The sequence below is a fragment of the Procambarus clarkii genome, chromosome 89 (assembly GCF_040958095.1).
Source record: "Procambarus clarkii isolate CNS0578487 chromosome 89, FALCON_Pclarkii_2.0, whole genome shotgun sequence".
NCBI lineage: Eukaryota > Metazoa > Arthropoda > Malacostraca > Decapoda > Cambaridae > Procambarus > Procambarus clarkii.
The window spans coordinates 10,189,788-10,215,093 of record NC_091238.1 but is presented as its reverse complement, the minus strand read 5'-3'; the positions used below and the strand labels follow the sequence as shown (position 1 = coordinate 10,215,093).

General features: G+C 40.0%; 1 protein-coding gene across 17 annotated transcripts in view; it reads right to left on the bottom strand.

Annotated features, from left to right (window-relative positions):
* Not3 (CCR4-associated factor Not3) overlaps positions 1–25,306 on the bottom strand; it is a 107,749-nt gene that overhangs the window by 16,581 nt on the left and 65,862 nt on the right. For all 17 annotated transcript variants that reach the window (XM_045767122.2, XM_045767126.2, XM_045767123.2 and 14 more), the window contains 5 exons: positions 24,875–25,048; positions 19,812–20,007; positions 18,074–18,166; positions 7,001–7,332; positions 1,190–1,274 (listed from right to left, as the gene is read on the bottom strand). In XM_045767122.2, the coding sequence (XP_045623078.1) occupies positions 1,190–1,274; positions 7,001–7,332; positions 18,074–18,166; positions 19,812–20,007; positions 24,875–25,048 (880 nt within the window). The remainder of the gene's footprint in view (positions 1–1,189; positions 1,275–7,000; positions 7,333–18,073; positions 18,167–19,811; positions 20,008–24,874; positions 25,049–25,306) is intronic.

Here is a 25,306-nt window from a genome sequence, read left to right as displayed (position 1 = left end):
TCCAATATAGAAGCATCAAGAAATATGGACCAATAGGCTTTCTACAATCACTTCTATTCAATACCCATTGTTTCGTGTTCTGTCTTGTGTTGATGAATTTAATACCCTATTAAATACCACCTCACTCAAATGTAGATATAAACAAATCGGAGATGTGTAAGTTCTATTCAGTTGTGTATGTGTAAACTAAAGTCTTTGAAAATGTAATAAGTTTTACGAAAAGCGCTCAAGTGTCGCGTCAGACTAGAAATAAAAATGAATTTTGGAGAATTGATTTTTGAATTACCACCAACAGTGAAAAGAAATGTACGAAAGATAGAGAAAATTCGTGTTAGAATTATTAATCTTACTTTTTCGGTCATATTTAATAATATATGTCTACAGGAAAGACTGCTACCAAAATATACTAATACTATGTATGTATGTATGTATGTATGTATGTATGTATGTAAGCCAAGGAAGATGGAACACCACCACAATGTAGCTCTCAATGTAGTAATGTAGATCTTGTAACTTCACTAAGGTACTGTAGTTACAAATTCTCAAACAAGTTGGAAAAAGCTTAAATGTGTCATTCTTTGCAGAACAGCTTGTCAAGGAGTTAGATGTGAGGTAGATAGTAAGGGTTTCTGACTCCACAACTATGCTAACATGAAGCCTGTCACTAAATGGCAGCCCAAGTAGTGGCTAATGATGTATTTGTAGTTAGTAGAGCAATGGTTGGTGTTCTAATAAAATTCAAGGTTTTACTTTCAGGAATTGTCAATTTTTGTCTTTCTGCTTTGTATGAGTGTGAGTAGGTCTCGTGGGGGTTAATACAAAATTATCTACTGTTTTCTCTTCTCAATTTACAAGATAGTAAATTTAGTAAAGTTACATTTCACATTAAAGGAGCAGGTTGACAGTGCCTGAGATGTTTTGTTGTGTCTATGGGCCATATGGGTGCTTGGGTAAAAGAGCAACTAAGTGGGTTAGCTAAGAATTAGTCCCCAAAATGGCAACTAGGCGAGTTATACAAGCCTATTTCAGGAAGAAACTATTTTATAAGTATACAAATGTACAGTTTTGAGTCAGTGTAAAGAGGCAGTCAGGTTAACATCTAGAAACCAAAAGCTGTGGAAAAAACACAATGTAAAAAATATAAGTTCTCTGCCTACTGTGGATGCCTAATTATGACTAACAAACTAACCTGAGGGTGGTATCGATGAGGAATTGACTTCATTAACTTTCTTCTGAGCTATCGCTTTTAATGACACCGCTGTATCAGCAGCATTCTGAAAAGCAGCTTAAATTAACACTTTAAATATTTACCTAAGACTTAAAGGTAAGTATCAAATGTAAAGTGCATGTAAAAGTAAACATACATATGAAACTGGCAACATAATGTGCATTTATAAACTATTTTATAATATGGATTCAGAAATAATGGCAAATGAAATTACGCCATCACAGTTATGGAACGTAGAGTAAACATTTAATGACGGTTCAAGGAAAAAATAAACAGGTTAAAAGAACATGTAAACCAGAGTTGCCTGAAGATGGTTATGCACTTCTTACAAGGTCAATATTTTTGCTTTCCGATGGCGCTAAAATGAGTCACCTGTACTTCAACGGTAAACGTTCCGATGATGCTAAAATGCTTCGTCCATCTTGGAATTCCACACACCTATCATTTTTTTAAGTACAGTATAGGTTGAGCTTATCAGAGGACTACTCAAAGTACCCATCATTCAAGAAAATAACTGCTCTACTTGTGAATATTTTAACCATGGTTTGCAAATTTCCTACTGGAAAAATATGAATGTTATTTTTTTCTTTTTATATCAATATGGACGAATCATGTGCATACATTTCTATATTTTTATTGTAAATTTTGTTTGAAAAACAAATGAGAAATGTTGAAATGTTCATAAATTTTTGCACATTCAGTATAATTATGCATAATCTATTATTAATACAGTACATCTTTTGTTGTGAATTTATCTATACATCTATTGCCATACAGTACTACTACTATACATCTATGCACATTCACTTGTGAACATTTTTGACACAAATATACAGTATAGTCATAACTCAAAAACTGAAATAAACATAGAGATTATGAACATTTTAGGCATCCTGTAAAGGGACCTTGAGATGCCCGGAATGTTTATGGTCAGGCAGGCACCAAGGAACAGGAGCGTTAAAGAAACTTGGAGAAAATTCCCTTAAAAAAGGGTGATAGGGAAATGGAAAAATACAACTTATCAGGAAATTTAGGATGTAGGATACAGAAGATTGTTTCACCCTGAAGACAGGGAGGAAAAACATGATCAAAGACCAAAGAAAGCATCAAGTTCTCTCTCAGGGCAGTTCATCAAAGAAAAGGCCTAGAGTATCAGAAATTACCTGTCATTCTTACCACAGAAGATTTGTGCCTCTAACAGTTGGCTGGGTAGGTTCATAGACTAATATTCACCAAGATGATAAAACACCATAGTAGGTCCTCCATTACCTTAGCTATCTTCACATTTTGGGGCAGACTCTTCTGAACAACTTTTGTGAGAAATCACACACACCATTTTTACCTAACAATAATTAATATTACACATTCAATAAATTTTATACAAGAGAGGAGGGGTGGACGTCACAGCAGCTTGCAACATTTTCCCTTCAGTTTTAAACAACTGTAAATCACATTAACTTCTATTTGCACCAGGCAACAGCGTTTTACTTGCGTAAAACAGGTGTGTAAACCATGAAGCAGCTCGAGTCAGTGGTGCCTAGAAAAACATTTCCAAATCATATAATGTTTGACCAAGTTTTCCGACCTTCAAAACTGGATGCAGTAAATCCTGCTGCCACTCATACCTATATCTTCTATATTTGTACACAATTAAAGTAGGTTATGTTATTTCAATATTGTAATATTTTGGGAACAAGATATATACAGAACTGTTTGTTTTTTCTTCTATATAACTCAACTTTTTCATTTATTCTTTACTTCACTGGGTATGGAACTTCACCCCTCATGGCCAGCTGCACTTAGCATCAGGTGTTTTGTTGATACAGCTTTGTAGCCAGAATTTTTTCTTTTTAGTGCTCGGTTTTCCACTCAGAAGAAAGCTCACTATAGATTTTAAGTCCTGAATAGTGTGGAGGTCAATTTACTCCATACTGCCATAGCCAGGACCTGCTTAGAGGATGGTGTTTGGCATGGCCACAGCCTCAATCTATACACTATATCAATGGTCAGGCCAAGTTTGGGTTCTGTTAGCCGATACTTTCATTCATTTAACTCTTACACTCAAAGGTAAGGTCAGTGTGCATTTCCCAATTCTGTGCTTTTGAAATGCTGTTTTTATCTAAACATTGCAGGAAAGGTAGTGGTGAACCTTCACTAAGTTCACAGCCAGCCACCTGTCTTGGCAGGGTGCCTGACAGTGGATGATGATGTTGCTAACCTCTAGATTTTTCACTCAAGAGTAGGTGTCTTGTGAAAATTCCAGTCCTGTGTTTTGAAGTTGTTTTTCTGAAATTTACAGGTGGACCTCCACCAAGTATAGAGCGAGCCTGACCTCAGTATAACTTGGCAGGATGTCTGGTAGTTGAAAGCCCAGTCTTCAAACCAGTTGTCAAAGAGACAGGCTGAACAAATTGTGCCACAGCCAGAAATGAGTGAATAATATGTGCGTAATGCTGCACTTTAGTCACATGACAAGGTAGAATGATGCACCCCAGCCAGATAAACTAGACGTCCACCACTAGAGGACTCTAGTAGTGGACTGGTGGACTTTTCTAGTCTACTAGAAAAACAGGACTCATTATTGGAAAAAAAAAACTGGCAACGGAAAGAGGGGTTCCCAGGATGAAAAGAACAAAACCCTTACTTGTAGTGAACAACATGAATTTGGCTAATGCAACTTATCAGAAGCCATGGCCAACAAGACAAAAGCATTGAAAAAGGAGCTCACCAAAGGCGACAAGAAAAGAACCACTCAAAGACCAAGTGGGCTCCAGATAAACCAGGGGGTTGCTGGAAGGTAAAGAAAAACTGGGACAACCCAAGGAAAGCGGGAAAGAAACATCAACCCCAAAAGTAAAAGGGGTACTGTGAAGGCTGAACAGCAAGCTGCAACAGAAATGAAAGACAATCAGCAATGTGATAAGGAATAGGTGGAAAGGCCACCAAGCATCTCATACTGGTGCTGGGTAGATGGGTGCAATTGCCATGTTAAAAGCACTGCCACCCAGTTCCCATGAATGTGAAGGTACAATGAGCTCTAAAACCCCAAATGTGAAGATCGGTGGATCAACTTGAATCTTTCAGCAAAGTTCAGCCAGTGATCATCTGAAAACATAAGCGCAGAAAACAGGAGATGATCTAAAACTGCATGATGACATGCAGAATGTACAGCATAGATATTTGTTAATAAATCATGAAAAGGGAGAGCAAAAAATTTAGACACGGCACATGAAGCAGATGTACCTGCCAAAAACCTGGATGAGGAACCTAAAGTAAAATACTACTTCCAGCATAGAGCAAAAACATAAAACATCACTAAACAGGTTTGAGCGTTGTGGACCACATATCACAGGTTTCAGTACCAAATAATGACCCATTAAGGATATCAAAAGAGAAGCTGTCCAAAAGCACATTAATTTTTAAACACTGGGGAGGCCTCTTTCTACGTACATAATGTCCAGCTTTTATTTTTATTAAACTAAATGTATTGTTATTTGGCAATTTGTTTTTTTTTAAATATTAACCCTTTAACTGCACAACATGCCTGCAGGCCCATGTCTGGGGTGCGCTACGCGCCTCCAGGTATTTGTATTTTTCACGTTCCATTCAAAACTCCCGCGGCTACATGGGGTTCACATCAGCTTCCTCAGGGCTCTTGTAAACAGACGCCATCTTAAAAAAAAAATCATGGCCCACATTCCCGGGGAAACTTCAAACGACTTCTTAGGTTCCTTTTCAAAATAAACTTGTGGTCAATTATTCATTTACAGGAATTAGTGACCAGGATTGTGGTTATAATTAATGTTGTGCGTAGTATTGTGGAAGGAGGAATATTGGTAAGGGAGGGAGGAAGGGAGAGAATTGAGGTAGCCTCACTGTGTGGTAACCACTCTTTGTTTTGCTCACCATAGTAGCTTCGTGGTTCGCTATGGGGAACACACATGTACATGGGTATATACAGTGTGTGTGTAAGTGTAATAACAGCAACAGGAGTATGTTGAGTGGAGCTATTTTGGTGAGGGAGGTGACGTAATCGTGGCGTCGTCTGCTGTCTGCTGTGTGATTTCTCATGCAGTGTATGGTGGCCACTGTACTGTTTGGACACAATACCAGCTTACTTGCATAGGTCTGGTAAATAAACCATGTAGATAGGTACATATAACACGTGTAAATAGTGTAATAAAAACAATAACAGTATGGTGGGAGGAGCAATGTTGCGAGTAAGATGTTGGAGTGAGGGAGGGCTGTGTGGGTGTGGCTACTCACACTCGCGATATTCTGAATGTGTTGATGGTAAATGTATATAGTGTGTGACAGTGTATAGTGTGTACATATGTTGTAAATATACATAAATAAACATAAAACATTGGTGTGAATAACTGTATGATGGGAGGAGCAATGTTAGTGAATACAATGTTGGAGGAGTGAGGGAGGGCTGGCTGGCTGTGCTGGGCCTGAGAGACTGCTCAAACTAAGATGGAGGTTAGAAAAAGGGTCAAATAGAACCCATTGTTCAATCTATTGAAACCCACCTCAAGAGGAGAAGGGCCTGGGATGAAACTCAAATCTATAATGTAAATGAAGGTAAAAAAGGAAGGAGGGATAGAGGCACTCAGACTGGAAATGCCTGCTTGATGGGGTTCTGGGAGTTCTTCTACTCCCCAAGCTCAGCTTGACTTGTGAGAGCTTGGTCCAACAGGCTGTTGCTTGGAGTGGCCTTCAGACCCACATATCCACCACAGCCTGATTGGTCCGGCACTTCTTGAAGAAAACTATCTAGTTTTCTCTTGAAGATGTCCACGGTTGTTCTGGCAATATTTCTTATACTCGCTGGGAAGATGTTGAACAAATGTGGACCTCTCATGTTTATACAATGTTCTCTGATTGTGCCTATGGCACCCCTACTCTTCACTGGTTCTATTCTGTATTTTCTTTTACCCTCCCAGATGTAGTGGTCTCCATATATAGTCTCATAAACACTTTGGGACAAACTCTGAATGAGAGATCAGGCCCTCTATTATCACATCTGCCAGTGAATCCTCACTTAAAATGTGTGGATCTAGCAACAACACCTCAAACAGAGACGACCTCTAATAAGGCTGTTTAGATGCCATAATCAAGGGCAGAGGCAGGGAGAAGACAAGAATTGGAACTGACCAAACAGATCAGATCTTGTTTGAGATGAACTGGAGGAAGGTCAAGATTTTGCAGCATTTCACTTTACTAGGCCGTAAATTCCAGCTACAGATGAAGATTGAAAATTCAGTACCATAAAGTGTGTGCATGGAGGGTAGAAGCCACTTGATGGGTGACCAGCAACAACAAATATAGCAAACCTATAGATCAGTGATTCCCAAAGTGCAGAATTGACCACTCTACCATCTGATTTAAGAATAACATAATGCCACTGAATGTGCAAAATAGAGTATAGGGTACTGGAGTTAAGAAAATCAAGGGGAGAGGAAGTAAAAATATAATTTGGAATCGCTACTGAAGCTGAAAGACCTTTGAACCGAACAGGTAGAGAGACGAAAGCAACAGAAATGTCAGTCAGAAATGTCCAAAAAATATTGACTTGTATCAAAAAAGCTGCAACATAAAATGAGTGATGCACAGGTAAGAGGGCCATAACAAAACAATGGACAGGTAATACCGAAGCGATAATAATTACCCTATAACACACACACAACATTAAAAAAGTGTAAGAAGTTGGGAAAATAATGATGGAGCTAAGAAAAAATAAACAATTCACAAAGATGAATGATTACATACCATAGTTGGTGTGTGCCCTGAGTGGGCTGATGGTACTGATGGAGTCGGCGCCCCAGATGGTAGAGCCGGAGTAGTAGTCGCACTGCCAGCCACACTTCCTTGTGGTGAAGTTACACTGACACTGCTGCTAACTCCACTGCTCAGACCATTACTGCTGCTGCTGCTGCTGCTACTACTCCCACTACCTGTGCTGTTTGATATAGAGTTGCCACTACTACTGCTGCTGTTACTGCAACTGCTACTACTGCTGCTGCTACTGCTGCTCCCACTCCCACTATTACTATTCACAATACTGCTGTTCATCAATCCACTTGGTTCTGGTGAATGTCTCCCTGAAATAAAAAGAAAAGGATATATTAAAATTAGAATATTCCAGCTTATAAGGCAATTTACTAACAACTAAAACTGGATATGGATGGATCACATTAGAGTGATCAATGGAGGAATTCCTAATACAAGGCATTTCTTTCCTTCCCTTATTTCTCATTGCCCCTTCAGTCTGTACTGTACACACACAATACTGCACACAGAATAATGAAATTATTCTTACTAAATAAATGCCCTGAAAACAAAATAATGTAACTATATAGAAATATTTTACCATGGAGCAATAAAACTTCTATACTCATACCTCTATCTGAGGCGGGACCAAAGAGCCAGAGCTCAACCCCCGCAAGCACAAATAGGCGAGTACTCAACTTGACCTATTTTAACACCTAGTTATAACTACACTGCTTTACAATGTAATACCACTTAAACAGATCAATTCATCTTAGACCACATTCACTACTGAAGGAGATATATTTTGCAGAATTAAGGGAGTACTGTTTTCTCACCAAAAATTAATATATTTATATTTTTGATGTTCACCACCATTATTACAATTTTACTAGTGAAAAAGACTGAACATGATGTTAAGTAAACTTTAAAATATTATCTTGAACTTATAAGTGTTTTGCCATCATATATCTGATGCGACACTGCTCTGCTCAGAAAATACTTGCTGCACCTCTTCTGCCACGGTCAAAATTCACAACCGTGTTAGTCCATAGCCCGGCATGTGTAAATCTGCAAAAGCAGAGCCACACTACTTGTCTTTATACAAATATGCCCATAACACAAAATCCAATTAACAAATGACTCATTCCATTTATAGCTACCATTCATTAACAAATAGCTAATCTATAACTAAATTGCACAATTAATGTAGCTAACCTATAATTAAAATACATACAGTACTGTATGTGTGTGTGTCTGAAGTTGGGAGCTAGATGCATGGGGCTAGCTCCACCAAACTTTGCAGGGTGACTGGTCTTTACTTGGGGAAAGTCAGACAGATTGGGGTCAAACTCCATGTTTTCCCCCCTCCTTTGCATAAAATGGCAAATTACATTAATTTCCAATCTCGCTAAATGAAAAACTCCATCCTCACTAGAATTTAGCTAGCATATTAAATATTTCTCTTATGAAGTGATTGTATTTAGTGAAAATGGACAGAGATGAAAGGAAAGTGGCGAAAAGTAAGGAAGGTGGTGAATGGTAGGGAAGGTGGGTCAAGGAGAGGGGAAGGTTGAGAAGGGCAAGGAGGGTGAGATAAATAAGGAAGTTGGTGAAGTAGGGAAAAGTTGGCGACTCCCCTTCTCTGTGCCTCTGAGAGGGGAAACCAGGCTCTGGCTCTGGTGTCCCCAGTAGGACCAGAAACATGAATGGCTCTGGTCCCCAGTAGGCCAAACAGGACTCCTAACACTGATGCGACTCTGTAGTAAGAAGCCATCTCGGAGAGATCCCATGGCCGGGATTATGCAACCACTTACAGACCTGAACATCCTTTCTTAAATCTTAGTGGCTTTTGTTTATATTTATTAAACAGTTTATGAGAACTAAAACTTCCTAAACAAGTGTTGTTATAAAGAAGCCTCCTAGTGCTTCGGAGCTCATAAATTGTTTAATGGACAAAAACAAAGATGCCAAAGATTGAGACGAACAGCTCGTAAGTGAATGGATGCTTAAATGTTTGTGGAATCCTGGCCCAGGAGGCTCTTCCAGAAAATGGGGCGGGGACAGAGGGGGGGAGGGGAGTAGAGGAGGAGAGAGAGACAGAGGGGGGAAATAGAGGGGGAGAGAGGGGGGAAATAAAGGGGGTCAGTACAGGCAAGTATCAATATGCAAAAATTCTGCAATTGAAAAATTCTCATGTATTATATACAATTTTGAAGGAACGAGGTGGTGTCGGAAAATTAGTGAATAACTTGACCAATTAAGTTATTCACAACTAGATAAACCCTCAGTGTTATATCAATCACCATCGACACAGCAAGTTTTAACATTCTCTCAAAGCACAAAAAAATAGCATTAGTACAGATAACCTAATTAAATAACTGGAAAATATAATAGACCTTATTGACTTACCTTGACAGTATCTTGTATCTAATGTTCAGTACTGTACAGTCCACTTTCCCCACTATTTGGATTATATATTCCTTTCTCTTTAAGACTTCAGAAAAGGTTATTGCCACATTTTTTTGTAGACTTTTACACTTTTATTTCTTGCATGGCCTCTCTCATCTTTATTCTGGTGATTATCTTCACTTAATTCACCATTCATTAGTTTATATAGATGCAGCTGAAGAGCTGCCATCTAAAATTTAACTGGTCATTTTCCAGGGAGAGTTCCTTTAACACAGTATCGTGTCCTGTCTGGCAAGTCTGGTTTCAAGCCTCACCTGTGCATGATTCTCATCATTAACATTTTCAGCTGATTTTGACACTTTTTCAGCCAAGTTTAATAACATGGAGTTGTACTCATAACTCCATTAAATTCACACAAGTTTCTTATCTTATTTACATCACTGACTCCTGAAGCACAGCTGTCTTCTGCCAATATCCATTCTAGATCAACAGAACCATCCAATGGTAAGTCTGGCTTGGATGCCATCTGTAAACAAACCTCAAGCACCAATATAACATCCGCCAACCAGAAGGTTATTTGCCACAAATGAGATCCTGAAACCATTGCGGTGAAACCTCGGCATTCAAACTTAATTGGTTTCTGTTGGTGGGACGAATGCCAAGTTTGAATACACTAAACTAAAAAAAAAATTCCCATAAGGAATAATGTAAATTGGATTAATCTGTTCCACACCACAAAAATAAAGATATTAATGCAATAATTAAATTAAATCAATGCTAATACAGTACGCAATTTACCTGCACTTAGAAGAGCTGATGGCATATGTGGAAGGTGGCGAGACAGAGGAAGAGAGATGTTATTCTTTGGCAGGGGAGTCCCCCTACCATTATAACTCCTAGACACTAATCTAGTTGTACTTGTTTGGGTTTAGCACTCACTTTTCGATCCCGCATGCCAACCCTCAATAAACTGATCTCCAAGCCCACTGTGCTCTGTCCTATTTAAATTTGAAGTTGTGTATTTAGTTTCCACATGTGTTTCTTGTTTGTGTATCACCATGATAAATCATTTGTCACTCTGTCCGATCAATTATTCTTAGAATTTTTCTAATAAAAATCAAGTCTCCCAATACTTGCGTCTTTCAGTGACCTGAGGCTTAAAATTCTTTAGTGTTTCCTCATAACCCACATCACTAAGATTTTGAACTAGTCAGATACAATACCTCTAGACTTTCTCCAATTCTATTTTGTGTTTGACTAAATAAAGACTACATGCTGGCACTACATATTCCACAATTGGTCTGACATAAGGTGCATAATTTTCTAAATGATTCCTAACTCAGATTCAGAAAGGTAGTTCTTGCAATGGTCCAACCTAGCATTAGCTGCAGTAACATCCATTTGATGTGTACTTTGGAAGATAGGTTTAGTGTGATATTAATACCCAGGTCTTATTTTCTGCCCAATTCTTGAAGGGCAAAATATACAAAATCCAAAAAGATACAGTCAGCCCACCCTTCTCTGTCTGATTTTTGTCATTCGGTAATGGAAATCTATCTAATGTGTAAGGCAAGATCATCATCCCTGTACTCATGCTGTTGATGCATTATTAAGGCCTTTCTCTCCAGATATGTTATTAGCCTCTTTCTCACACTCTTCCCCATTACCTTGTATGGTATGTAAACTATGAATACTGGTCTATAGTTTAATGACTCGTGGCCATCTCCATATTTATATACTGTATTAGGACTACATTAGCAGTCTTTGAACTTTCTGGTAGGTTTCCTATTTGTAGCAACATCTTATACACCCTAACTTCAAGAACGTTCCATTGCTCTATTGTGAAGAACTGGAATACCTTGTTTGGTTCCTCACACAGGAACAGGTAGGGCAAAACATACTGGCAAGTCTCCTTACACCCGTTGCCTATGTTCACCTAACGGTGATTAGGAACCTGGGTGTTAGTCGACTATTGTGGGTGGCATCCTGGAAAATGGTCAAATGCTGCATTTGACAAATGCCGCAAGGCATAGCACAAGGAAAAATGGCCACAATGCTACACATGAAATATGCTGCAAGGCAAAAAAAAACTAGAGCCACAAGACCACTGCAAAGAGTGGGCCAAAAGGGTTCAGAGTCCAAAAAATGGGTTCACACCTGAAGGCAAAGAGTTGGTGCCCAAACAAGTTAACACAGATTTCCATGTCATTCTCTGTAAGAATTTTTCCTCTTTACCCGGTCAACAGTTTCATCACTTGTTACTTTAATTAAATGTTTTTCATGATGTTGCTATGAAGCAGCTTGGCCAGGTCTTTGTTTTATCTGCTGTTATTTACAAACTGAATCATAGCATCGAGGTACTCATTCCTGGCTCTTGGAACCTCCTTTTGCTCATTGTTAAATTATTATATAATAATAATAATTTTATTTGCAAGAAGGTACAATGGGTTGGTGAGATTACATAAGACTGGTATTTTTACATTCATAAAAGCCACTAACACGCATAGCATTTCAGGCAGATACCTGATTTACCAATTATACCTGTTGTGTCTCAATTATGCCTTTGTACTTATTCATTTTGCTTCATTACATCCTTGATTAAACCAAATAACTAACCAAGTACAATTGCAAAGTAGACATTTCTCAGTACTTGCTGCTGCTGCTCTAGTACACCAAATGACAAAACTGTCAACAAAAAATTAGCTGGCCAACGCTTCTGGTTATAGTAAAAAGTGTGATGCTAAGAACACTTTGGTGAAGCACTTCATTCTCCTCCCTTAGACCCTGAATATTCTGTTCTTTACACAACGTGATCAACACCATAAGAATTCTTTCTAAAACCACATTCATGGTTTCTGAAAAAAATTACATTGTAGGAACCAAACAAGTCTAAGATTTAATATGTTTTCTGACAGCTTGCATATGCATGATGTAAGGTTAAGTATACCTGCTTGATGAGGTTCTGGGAGTTCTTCTACTACCCACGCCAGGCCCGAGGCCAGGCTTGACTTGAGGGTGCTTGGTCCAACAGGCTGTTGTTTGGCGTGGCCCGCAGGCCCACATACCCACCACAGCCCGGTTGGTCCTGCACTCCTTGGAGGAATAAATCTAGTTTCCTCTTGAAAGTGTCCACGGTTGTTCCGGCAATATTTCTTATGCTTGCTGGGAGGATGTTAAACAACCGTGGACCTCTGATATTTGTAGTGTTCTCTTATTGTGCCTATATAGATAGTATGGTAATTTAGAGGATCTTTTCCCATCTTATCCAGTTTTAAAATAAGAACAAAAACAACAATGAAAACTTTAAGTAAAGTTGTGGTTTATAAATATGGTTTATACTCTGCTAAAATATGCAGAATAAGTTTGAATGCATCACAACACATTTCTTAGTACACAGTTGTACATCCTTTCAGGCCATTATGAGACATGAGGCCAAACATGTAGACTAACTTCCAACTCTTGATTTGAAAATGAAGTTGAAAAACATTTTGATCTTGGTGGAAAAGTCTCTTAATCCCTTTTCAATCATGAAGGTACTAAGGCTGGATACCTTCACTTCCTTCTCACAAATAAAGACAAATCTGACTGACAGGGGTGGTGCCTTTTCAATTCTAGCAAAATTCCACTTATAGCTGGAATCTAAAATATAAGGATTCAAATCAAGTGGAAATTAGATTGTGCAATTCACAAGGATTGGAGAGCTTCTCTTTAAGGAAGTTCCATGGATATAAAGCTTAATGACCAGGCTGCCCACTGCACAAGCCTCAAACGCCAGAAATTACATCTTGTATCAAAGTCCAAATTCAGCTTTATTCTCCTGCATCACCCACACACCAGTGTTCAACAAGGGAAGACAACCACAAAAGTAGCAAGGAAACAAAAGGAGACAATTATTGAACAGTTTGTATGGGATCCCTGAGACTGATAAGGATATAGACTCAAATGCCCACTACACCCTAGTCCAAATTGGTCAACTTATTAATTTAGTTGGACCTCACAAAGCCTCCCATTATATCATATCCCATACTGAAGAAGTATGTTGCCCCCTCCTGAGTATGTTGCTCATGGGTAGACTCAACTTTCAGATAAAGGGGAAAAACACGTGGAATGAAGCAACGATGAACAGCTTAGTCTGACTCCATCACTTTTGGCCAGAAGAGGGACTTCACAAGCCATACTCAACTGCCCTACAGATCATAGGAGTGCTCAAGCCCCCCCGCCACGTCAAGGCGCTGTTCATGAGGGGGTGGGGGACTACTGCACATCCATGCTGGACCAGTTACCCACGACTCAGACCTAAATTGTTGGAGGGGTAATTCCTCTTGGTATTAGCTGTGGTAAAGCGAGTTTTTTTGTATACGAGATGACATTATGCTATACTGTAATCTATTACTTGGTTGGAAAACTGTTTTGTACAATGTGAGAATTTTTTTTTTAATCTAAACTCATTGGAGGTTTGCATTTTATGTAAGTGATTATTTGCAGGCAAGTGCACTGAAGATGGACATTAATGGTCATGGGGTATATCCCTGGGAAATGTGTAAATCAAAACCTCACAGACCAAACTTTAAGGTGTATTAAAAAAAATAGTATTAGGTTCCAAAGATCTTCAAGTGTATGTTTTATTCAATCTTTTGCTCCACAAAACAGCTATATCAGAATACTGATTTAATGCCTCCCCAACTCTCCAAAATCAAATTCAGCACCTAAACTCTGAAATTCTTGGGCTGTGCAATTATGTATAAATGTAAACAAAAATTTGTTGTAAAACTGAAAACAAAAAATGGGCACTGTTGGGAGAGGAGGAAAGAGGACTTAAGAAGAAAAAATGCAGCAGATCTGAGGAATACTGATACTTATTCATACTAATTTGTGTTAACACATTCACAACTTGCACATGTGAAGTGTATCTAACCATTATGAAATTTGTTATAAGTGCTTACCTCTTTACTAATTCTGAATTCACATAATGCATTAATGCACAAATTTAGTAAACTTTACAACGAGACGAAATCTGTCAAAATGTTTGCTCTTATTGTGTCTGTGCACCGATTCGTGTTATAATAATTCTGAACGATTCGTGGATGTTCATGTTTAGCAGAACACCTTATAGCTCGCAAAAAATGTCTTTAGGCAGCAATAATACAAAAGATGTGATAAAACCAAGCCTCAATCAGATGTAGCATTCACTAAAAAGACTCGTTCTTCATTAAGAAGGGAGGTGTCTCAAGGTGAACACAGCATTTGCCACCACCAAACACAGGAGATATTTATTTTTCTGCCAAGGGCACGAAGCTTACTAGTATGATGCCCTGATACCTAATTCAACAGAAAAATAGCCTTTATTATGTGATCCTCTAATGACTGGGACTCTTTATTGGTCAGCTCTACCAAAGCTGACTAATAAGAGGCGACTGTTAAGTATGAGGTAGAGGTTAAGAACTATGTCTGAAAAGACACCATAGGAAATGAATATGATAAGACTCACTGCAAGGCAAGAAACTAGTGGGTAAAACAGGCACCACCATATCAACAATAAAGAGTGACAGTATTAATTTTAAAAATTAGGTAATGGTTAAATAACAACCAAAATGTGAAAAGCCATTCCACATGGCAAGAAACTTGCAGAAAACATGCCACGCCACCTCATATCTCATAGTGCTATCTTGAGAATATCTGAAGATACAACACACAGTCCTCCATCTGCCTCTCGTACAGATGGAGGCAGATTCCATACACAGTTTCAAATGTAGATATGATAGAGCCCAGTAGATGCAGGAATCTGTATACTAGTTGACTGACAGTTGAGAGACAGGACCAAAGAGCCAGAGCTTAGCCCCCACAAGCACAACTAGGTGAGTACAGATGAAAGTAAAGTGAGCAAGAAACTCAAAACATGAAGATTGGCATGTGTCAAGAAATATCTATGTAGGTCCTCTTGTCAATCTTCTGAGACAAGCAGAGCCTAAGTGGGACTGAATGATGGAAACATTAGAGCCAAGTTGGGAATCAGGATTGAACTGAACTAAACTGACCATTTGGGAGAAAAAAATTATACAACCCAAAAGCTCTCCAACATTTTAATTCCATAGAACAGGGCCTAAAGCACAGAAAAATTTATGAAATTCAATCGAATCCAGTTCAGGTGGAGTTCAAGGATAACCTTGACTGCAATGATCATTCACAACGAGATTTAAATTACGTAAAACATGTACGAGAAAATATTGAAGCTGCATGGTGGGACTGAACCTTCATACCTGAACTTCTCAGGCACATGCTCTACCATCATGGTCTAGTTGGTAGTACTTATCTATCAGTGACAATCGGGAAGTGAGATCTAGCTCTTTATGCCCTGCCCCCTAGTCATTTATACAGTATCTGACACACTAATTACTTTTCTCAACTAATGTTTTCATCATTTTTCTTAAAGGTTAAGGATGAAATTGGCTTCAGCAATCTCTTCCTTCACTGCACCCCTCTTGCCAACCACCCATACAGGAAATGAGTACTTCCTTACATCTCTAGCTCATTTGCATGTCCAGCTTCCACTATGTCCCCTCTTTAATTTAAACAGGCTTCCTCTGTCCACTTTGTGTATTTCTCCTGAAGATCTTTCATGCAGTTATCATATCTCCTTTGCTGCATCTCTCCTCTAAGGTTGTTAGGGAGAGTTCTCTCAACCAGTCCTAATAGTTGAGGCCTCTCTATTCTTGTGCGTGTACCTGAGTTTAAGTATGCAGGTTTGACCTCACATCATATACCTTCAATATTTTCTCCCTGATCATAATATTTTATGTGGCGACAGACCTGGATTATATGAGTCTAGGGCTTTGCCATTTTCTAGTTTCTTCTTAAAAATAAAAATCATCTAGTTCTATTGGGGGGGGGGGGGTTGTTTTTTGGCTCTTGGGCCTCACCTCTCAATCCTTAATAGACTGTTATATAGGTTCTAGAGCCTATGAGATAGTTGGCCTCTACCACTTCCCTTCATAGCACATTACATTTCTTGACAATCCTGACACTGAAAAGGTTCTTTCTAATGAACATTTCCCTTAAAAGATGAGGGTTCGAACCTACGCCCGGGATGATCCCAGACACGCTTTAGTTGACTGCGCCACAACATGGTTAACAGAATTACAACCTGAGTGCTACTTGCCCTGTATGTGTATTTCTTTTTGATTTCATATGCATATACCCCTGTAGGGAATTCAATTGCAAACAATTTGATACCAAAATGAACGACATACAATGAAAATTAAGACAAGAAAACTGAAAAAAAAGTACAGTATACATATTTTAATGCACGTATTGTCTGTGTGTGGATAGGTGCTTACTCACCGGTAATGCTTGTCTGATTTTCGGGTTTGCTGCAGGTAGCATGCCGGGCTTTTTACCTTACCTTTACATCACTTTAGAGAATTCTATTGTGAACAATTTGATACCAAAATGAATGATGGAACATAAAAATTGACATGAGAAAACTGAAAACAGTACAGTATATACATTTTAGTGCAGGTGTTGGTGTGCAGATGAGTGCTCACTCACGGGAAACGCTCGGCCGATTTTCCGTTTGCTGCGGGTGGCATGTCGGGCTTTTTGCCCTTATATGCATATATCCCTTTCAAGATTTCTATTGCGAACAATTTGATACCAGAATGAGCCATGTAACACAAAAACTGACGTGAGAAAACTGAAGAGAGCATACACATTTTAGTGCTGTTGACCGCTCATGGGTAACACTCGATCAATTCTTGGGTTTGCTGCAGGTGGAATGCCGGGCTTTTTGACCTTACACGCACATAACCCTGTAAGGAAGTCTATTACGAACAATGTGATATCAAAATGAACGACAAACAACGAAAATTGAGGTAAGAAAACTGAAAAAAGTAAACACATTTTAGTGTGGTCGCTCGCTCGCGCGAAATGCTCACCCCACCTTGGGGTAGGCTGGGGCGTGCATGCCGGGAATGCGAAAGCATCAAGTCTTTTTCTCCAAGAGGATTTCTCTTCCATGTGGTACCTTGGTTAGAGACAGGAAAAGTGGAGAGTAGGGGCAGGGGAAGGAGAGTGCAACATCCTATTTTGTTGTTCATATAATATGGGAGAGTTGAGAGAGGCAGGTCAAGGTCATCCTCATTCTATGAGTGACAGCCAGGAGCCGCAAGAAACAAAACTGACATGTTGGTGAACATAAATCTCACTCAAGCTCATTGGCAGAAATTGTATAGTGCCATACTACCACTGGAGAGAGTAGGATAATGCTCACTATTTACCAAGAGTGCATGATAATACTTATTCTATTGGTTGAGGGCACAAGATAATGCTCAATCTATTGACTGAACACAAAATAATAATCACTATTAATGGAGCAGCCATGAAAAATATAAACTGCATTGGACATTACTGTTTTTCTTAAGAGAACTATTAAGAGAGAGCAGTATAATAAGTAGTGTGCAAGGCAGCACTCAACACTGCGGACATGTACAACTGAGATCTTGAGGTGTAGAATTCATTTCAAGCAAGTAATTATGTCTGATGAAAAAGTGCCAATTTCCTTCTATTCTTCTATTCACTTCAAAGTCTCTAAATGTTTATCCGTCTGCTTTGAATTTCTCTCTCAAGTTCCAAAACTGCATTCTTTTATTGTATTTTTAAATAACTTACCCGTACTGTTGTGTAGTGACGCTGAGGTTATTAGATGGTTGGAAGTTCCTGAACTTGTGCTGCTATTGTTTGGAGTAGTTTGAGAAGTTGAACCTACCACAAAAAATGGATACCATACAGTATTGTAAAAGGACAAAAATTATTCAAAAGTTATTAGTCCAGCTTTATTTACCCAAACTTTTAGCCCATCCTCCTATTTAGACATTACTTATAGTACCCATGTGGACAATTATACATATACTGTATACAGTACTGACGTAATGGAGAATTAGAAAATAGAATTTGGTACTATCGAATTTGGATAAACCAGAAAATATTTTGTATGTATATTGCTAATTAAACCTAACTAACCATCCTAGGATTAACACATGCTATGAGTCCAAATATAGTACAAACGTATGCTAGACTAGGCCTAGGAATATTTTAGATTGGTTTTTCACTTTATTTTTCCCAGATTCTATAAAGTGAATAGTTCTAAAGTCTACTAATTGTCCAGTACATCAATATATGTACAATGGTCCACATAGGTATTAAAAATACTATTTACACAGGTTGCAAACTTTAGTTATAATATTTTTTACATTTTAGAGTTCTGGATATCAAAATATACTTTTATTTTATTTTGTATACATTATTGCTTGAGTGCAAAGCTGTTCTTAGCATAATATGCTACTGCACCCAGCACACACTCGCACCCACACTCAATTATAGTATAATTAACAGAGTTCTCAGGTTATTTATGAAGTCTAATCTCTTGACTTCCTTCACTGTGTACCTGCCAATCATTCACACTCCAATCAATGACATTTAAATACAAATATGCAAAACTATTCAATGTATCCATATGCTTGTATTAATATTTATAGAACAACACTTTTGCTGCAATATGTCTAACACTGACACTACAGTAATTACATCACTCAAAATGAATGCACAGCCAACAACATTTATCTTATAATTCTCAACCGTAACTAATGTCTCCATGCAATCTTTATGTTGTACTGAGATTCAAACTTCTAATTTCCAATAATATTTATATTACCCTAAATGCATGGCATACTTCATGCTCCACAGTTGAACTTACATTTATACTTTTGTAGAATAAAATTATAATGGTAAATTATATTACATTGTACAAATACACATGACCTAAGGCAAATTAGCTAGCAAACCAATATGGACTAGAACCACAGGCAACCATGACATTACATTAGCACCAGCTTGGAAAGTTACACCACACATTCTGCACACACTTCTCTGCAAGCCTTCACCAACAATGCTCTCATGGCCAAGGGTTACTTATAAAATTATTTTACTGGCCACCAACACTTGTAGGCCACATTGTAAAGACATCCCTTACACACATGAACAAGGGCTGCAGTTACTGCTTCCATTTTATCTACCTGTCATATAAATTATAATATTCCATCACTTCACCTTTATATTTTTCTCATTCGTACCTATGATGGCGATATAAAAAATATACGCCCGTTTCGTACACTAATTTATACCTTTACCGAGCCCTAACCGATATGAATTGTTCACAAAACATTTCAATATGGTTTGGCTAAAGAAATTTATTAACACAAAAATATTTAAAAATCAAAAGCTATTGCAACAACATAGCAAGTGTGATAGAAGTGTTTTGTTAGTCTTACATTCTTATATGACCTTAAAGAACAAATACAGTTACATATTAATCTCAATTAATCGCAACGTGGCACAAAAATGAACTAACCTGATACAGGCTTTGTGGGGGTGGATGGAGGTGGTGTGGCTTTGGATGACGAGTTAGAATTGACCACAACGATGGAGGTGGAGGACACAGAGCTGCTGTTATTGGTATTACTGCTATTACTACTACTCAGGGAACCGCTGTTTATGATGCTGTTGGTCGTTGGTCTTACTACCAATGGCTTTACTGGCTGACTCGTCTGGCAATGATTATCTGTGTTAATGCTCATATTGATCAACATCAACAGTAGCTTTAAAGACAATATTAAAAGAATATTGAAATGAAGAACTGCAATCTTAAAATGTTTGACAAAATTACACTTCAGACGGTTCAATACCATACATTGTAGAAAATATTGACAATATTCTACAACAGCTAAACTGAAAAAAATAAGAGTTAAAAGATCCTTCAGAGAACAATCTTTTATGTAACAGTGAATATATTATAATCCATACATTCACTGCTAATAGACAAGAAAAGGTAATCCATTAACTCTTTTCTTACCCTCAATACTCCCCATGTTTTGTTTATTTAGCAAACCTAAAAGCTTCGGATAATAAAATGGCACTTCATTCATCCTGGGTGATATCACTCCACATCACTGAGACAACAAGTGATACGAAGCCACTAAAGTGACAAAGCAGCAGCAACACGGCTGATCCATGGAAAACTTTCCAATGTGTCTCACCAAGTACTGTCCTGTATACAGATTAAGGTCTACTGTATTCCTATATTCAACAACCTAATTGCAGATACAATAGAAAACAATTCATTGACTAATATCAGGAAAAAAAAAGGACAAACTAATGATCTTCATATATGAACAATTAACAGATGGAAATTCTTCCTCCATTATGAAATAAGATCTAAGTGTTTTATAAACTAGTCTTGATCACCAAGTCAAATATGAAAATTCTAAAACGAAAAAACCCCAGAATGTAATGAAACTCCAATTTCTGGGTGAGCACCGGAGGCTTCCCGGCGCTTACCGAGCTGATATGTATGCACTGTATCAGACCGTGGCATCAGTCGATTGGAGTGTTTATCTACCGGGGACCACGAGCCAGAACAAGTCCCCCTCAGAGAGGCTAGCGAAGCAATGGCCTATGGAAACCCAGGTGTGTTTGGAAGCATTCCAAGTCTGCCATCGACCGGGGTTAGCACCCAGAAAGGTTGGTGAAACAAACCCCCACACAGTAGTAATTCCTACCTAAGCGCCAAACAGGGAGGCAGAACTCCCAAACCAAAACAAACAATCATTATTAACGCTGTCGCTTCGATTGTCCGTGCAGCCCGTGCAAGGCCAGACAACTTAGTGGACAGCACTTTGGATTAGTAGTCCAGAGGTTGCGGGTTTGATTCCCAGTGGAGGCGGAAACCAATGGGCAGTTTCCTTCACCCTGATGCCCGTTACCTATTGTTGTTGTTAAAGATTTGTTACCTGGAACAAAAAGTTCCAAGTAACACGGGCTATGGTGAGCCCGTAGAGCAGTAAATAGGTACCTGGGAGTTAGACAGCTGCTACGGGCTGCTTCCTGGGGGGGGTGTAACAAAATGGAGGTCTGGTCAAGGACCGGGCTGTGTGGATGCTAAGCCCCGAAATCAAGATAACCTCAAGATACTATCAGAACCGAAAGAACAGAAACCTTTGCACGTAGCATAGCGTAGCTTAGCCACAAGCATAGCTCTCATCCTGTAACTACACTTAGGTAAATACTTAGGTAATCACTTAGATAATTACCAGAGGAGAGCATGAAGCTCTCCGAACCGAACCCCAGAAGCCAATGCCAACAGGAAAAGAGCCTTGGAAAAACAATCCTGAACCGAAGGAGCTACCACAAACCAAGGAGAAGAGAGAAAAGAGAGCACCTGGTCAAAAGATCAGGACGGTTTAGGCAGCACATGAACAGGCCGGAGGTGAAACAAGGCACAAGAAAGCTTACGGAACGGGGCCAAAATGACATCCACCCCAAAAGCAAGTTGAAGCGGCTCCAGCAGCACTGCACGATACGAGGCGACAGTATTAGGCATCAAATGGAGGTCCTGAAAAAGCAAAGAAAGGACAAAACAACCCAATCCAAAATAGACGACAACCTACGTAGAGAAAGAAAATGGAGAAAATGCCAGGAAACATCATACTGTCGCAGAGACAAAGCTTGCAGGTGGGACACCATCAACGAAGTCACCTTATCACCACACCGAGGTTGATATACCCACATAAAAAAGACCAGACGTGAAGAGCGGAGGAGTAGATCGAACCAGCCACATACTACCAGCCCAATCTGCTGAAAGAGGCAGAGCCGTGGGAAACCCCTCGAGTCGAACATCGACCAAACAGCGCTGAAAACCAAGGTTGAACCGACCACTAAGGGGCCAACAGGACTACTCTCCCCTGGTAAGCCTCCAACTGAGCCAAGACCCGAAGCAACAGCTGGACCGGGGGAATGAGGTACAGGTAACACCACCTTGACCAGTCTTTCCAAAAAGTGTCCACTGCGATGGCCTTGCAGTCGGGAAAGGGTGCCACATACACAGGAAGATGCCGGACCACGCCAACGCGAAGAGGTCCACCGCCGGGAGTCCGTAAATCCGGCAGAGCCAACTGAAGGAGTTGGCGTCGACCATCCATTCCGTGGGAAGAGGAATGAACTGAGACAGGCCATCCACCAGGAGCCATATTCACGAAAGCACTTACGCAACCACTTACGAAAGTGTACATCTTTCCTCAATCTTTGACGACTTTGGTTACATTTATTAAACAGTTTACAAGCATGAAAACTTCCCATTCAACTATTGTTATTGTTATAAACAGCCTCCTGGTGCTTCGGAGCTCATTAACTGTTTAATAATTGGAAACAAAGCCGCCAAAGACTGAGAAAAGATGTACAGGTTTGTAAGTGCTTGTGTATGTGCTTTCGTGAATCTGGCCCCTGGACGTTGGACAACCCCTGGATATGAACTGCACGGAAAGTCAAACCCTGAGAATCCAACAGACGGATCACTTGAAGTGCCCATCCCCAAAAAGCCAAGGATCGAAGAGAACCCCCCTGCAGTTCAGGCAATGAACCACCGGAGTACAGTCCGAATGGAGCCGGATGGTCGAACCCCAAGCGATCCGAACCCTCTGAAGCGACAGCCAAACAGCTGCGAATGCCTGCACCGTACTGTGAGCCCACCGCCCCTGGCCGGTCTGGTGAGCACTGGACACAGAGTCCCAGCCAAGACAACCGTGGACATCTTCAAGAGGAAACTAGATTGTTTCCTCCAAGGAGTGCTGGACCAACCGGGCTGTGGTGGGTATGTGGGCCTGCGGGCCGCACCAAGCAACAGCCTAATGGACCAAACTCTCACAAGCCAAGCTTGGCCTCGGGCCGGGCTTGGGGAGTAGAACTCCCAGAACCCCATCAACCAGTTATCAACCAGACACAAAGTGTCTATGAACACATTGAGCGAGGGCTCGGGTAGGCGCCACGATCCATGAGTATGAACTTGGCCATTGCTCAATCTGAACCCCGAACAACCTGAAGAGGAAGTCTGGCGACGCACCAACGCAAGGCCCCTGGAGGCCGAACCGAGCAATCGCCAGGGCGGCGGAAGGGATGGCCCCGAAGGAACCAGAACAGCTGCCGAAGCCAAACCCCACCCAGCGGGTAAACGAGCACGACGAAGTTCAGACACCCGCACAGCTGCTCGAGCAACCTTCGAGTGACTCGGGAGCCCCCAGAAACAGCTGAAGGCAAGACTGCCGACGCAGCAAATCACATGACAAATCATTATCTGACTCAGAAGACAAGAGTCAGATTATTCCTTCTGGTGCTACTGCTAAGAGAAACACTTGTATTGTTGACAATCAAGAACATCTGAACAGTAATTTGAACCATTCCCTATTTTGCATCCAGAATGGGCTGAAGTGTCGTATTTGCTACAAAAATGGTAAAAGGAAGGACACCAAATGTAAGTGCAAGTCGTGTGCTGCACCATCTCCGGCTTGTACCATTGCAAAAGGACATACTGAGTGGATAAGCAGTAATGCTTAACCAAAATCCACTCCACCTATAAAACATTGGTTGAGCAACTTCAGGAAACAGTTTCCTGGAGCAGGTGCCTCAGGAGGGAGAGACAAGGAAGCGGTCCGAGAGTCCACACAAGACCCAGTCAAGTCCGAACCTGAGATGGAACCAGATGAGACTTCCACCAGTTCACCAGGAACCCGAACATGGCGAGAAGGAAAAGAACCACTCCTGGCGAGCAGACATGCAGACTGACTGCAAGCTCACACCAGCAAGTCGTTGATGTAGGCCAGAAACCGAACCCCCTAACAGACGTAGACAGGTCACCACGACTTGGGTAAGACGTGTGAACACGCGAGGTGCCAGATTCAGACCAAACAGAAGACAACGAAGGAGGAAAGCTTGACGCCCACCACTAAACCTAACTAGTCCCTGAACTCCAGATGAATTGGGATGTGCCAATACAATCCAGACACCATCTATGCACTCATCTCCAAGAGAAACAGGGGTTAAGGTGAAACACATTGCTCAAGAACCACATGAATAAATGGCACTGCCGAGAAGAAAACCTTGTACATGGTGAAATTTGGGTGTGCAAGTATGTGGGGGAAAACATCAATGGCTGGCTTACCTCTATATCTGTCTGCAAAACAACTTAAAAGAGCTTTGCCTAAGCACACAGGTCAAGATGTCTGATGTTTGGGAATGAGATGCTACAGGACACAAGAGATGTTGGACAGGCAAGTAAACCAGACCCACACCAGCATGGAGACACTCACTCTTAGCCAAGGATGATGTCTGCTAAAGCCAAACAAAGGCATTATCCCAAACAAAGGAGAAAATGCAATTCCTTAACATGATTACCAACAGCCAAGATCAACAGAAAAGGCAGCTTGAAGACAATATCAGCGAAGGACATCAACACACAAAATCTTAGAGAAAAAGAAAATCCAAGACAGCATATACAGTCAAGATGGTTATGTCCAGCAGGATGCTTCCTTCAGGAAACTTATATCTAATATGGAAAACAATTACTTAAACACAAGTCAAACTTACCGAACTTAGTGATCTGGACTCTTCATTTTTACTACTTCTCTTCTTATCATGAGGTGTGGTGGGTGCATCGTGGTCATTGGAATGGTTGGTGGCAGGGGACGGGGCAGGCGATGACCCACACGCCGACGATGGTGTTGACCCGTCTGTGCTGTCGTGACTTCCGCCTAGCACATGCTGAAAACAATGAGTGAACATTATTTATAGAAAACTTCTCGTGACAAAAGAATAATAGAAAAGTGTAATAAACTTGTATTAGCAGCAAAAGCTAATACATTCATAGCAGCAGGCATAAAACTGTAATTTATTCGCATTACAGTACCGTATAGTGAAGTTCCCCTCGAATAGAACTTAAGTCCTTAGATATCAGGATGCAATGGAAGGATTATGTCTGGTTGAAATAATACTGTAACTGGTTATATGAAAAATAACACG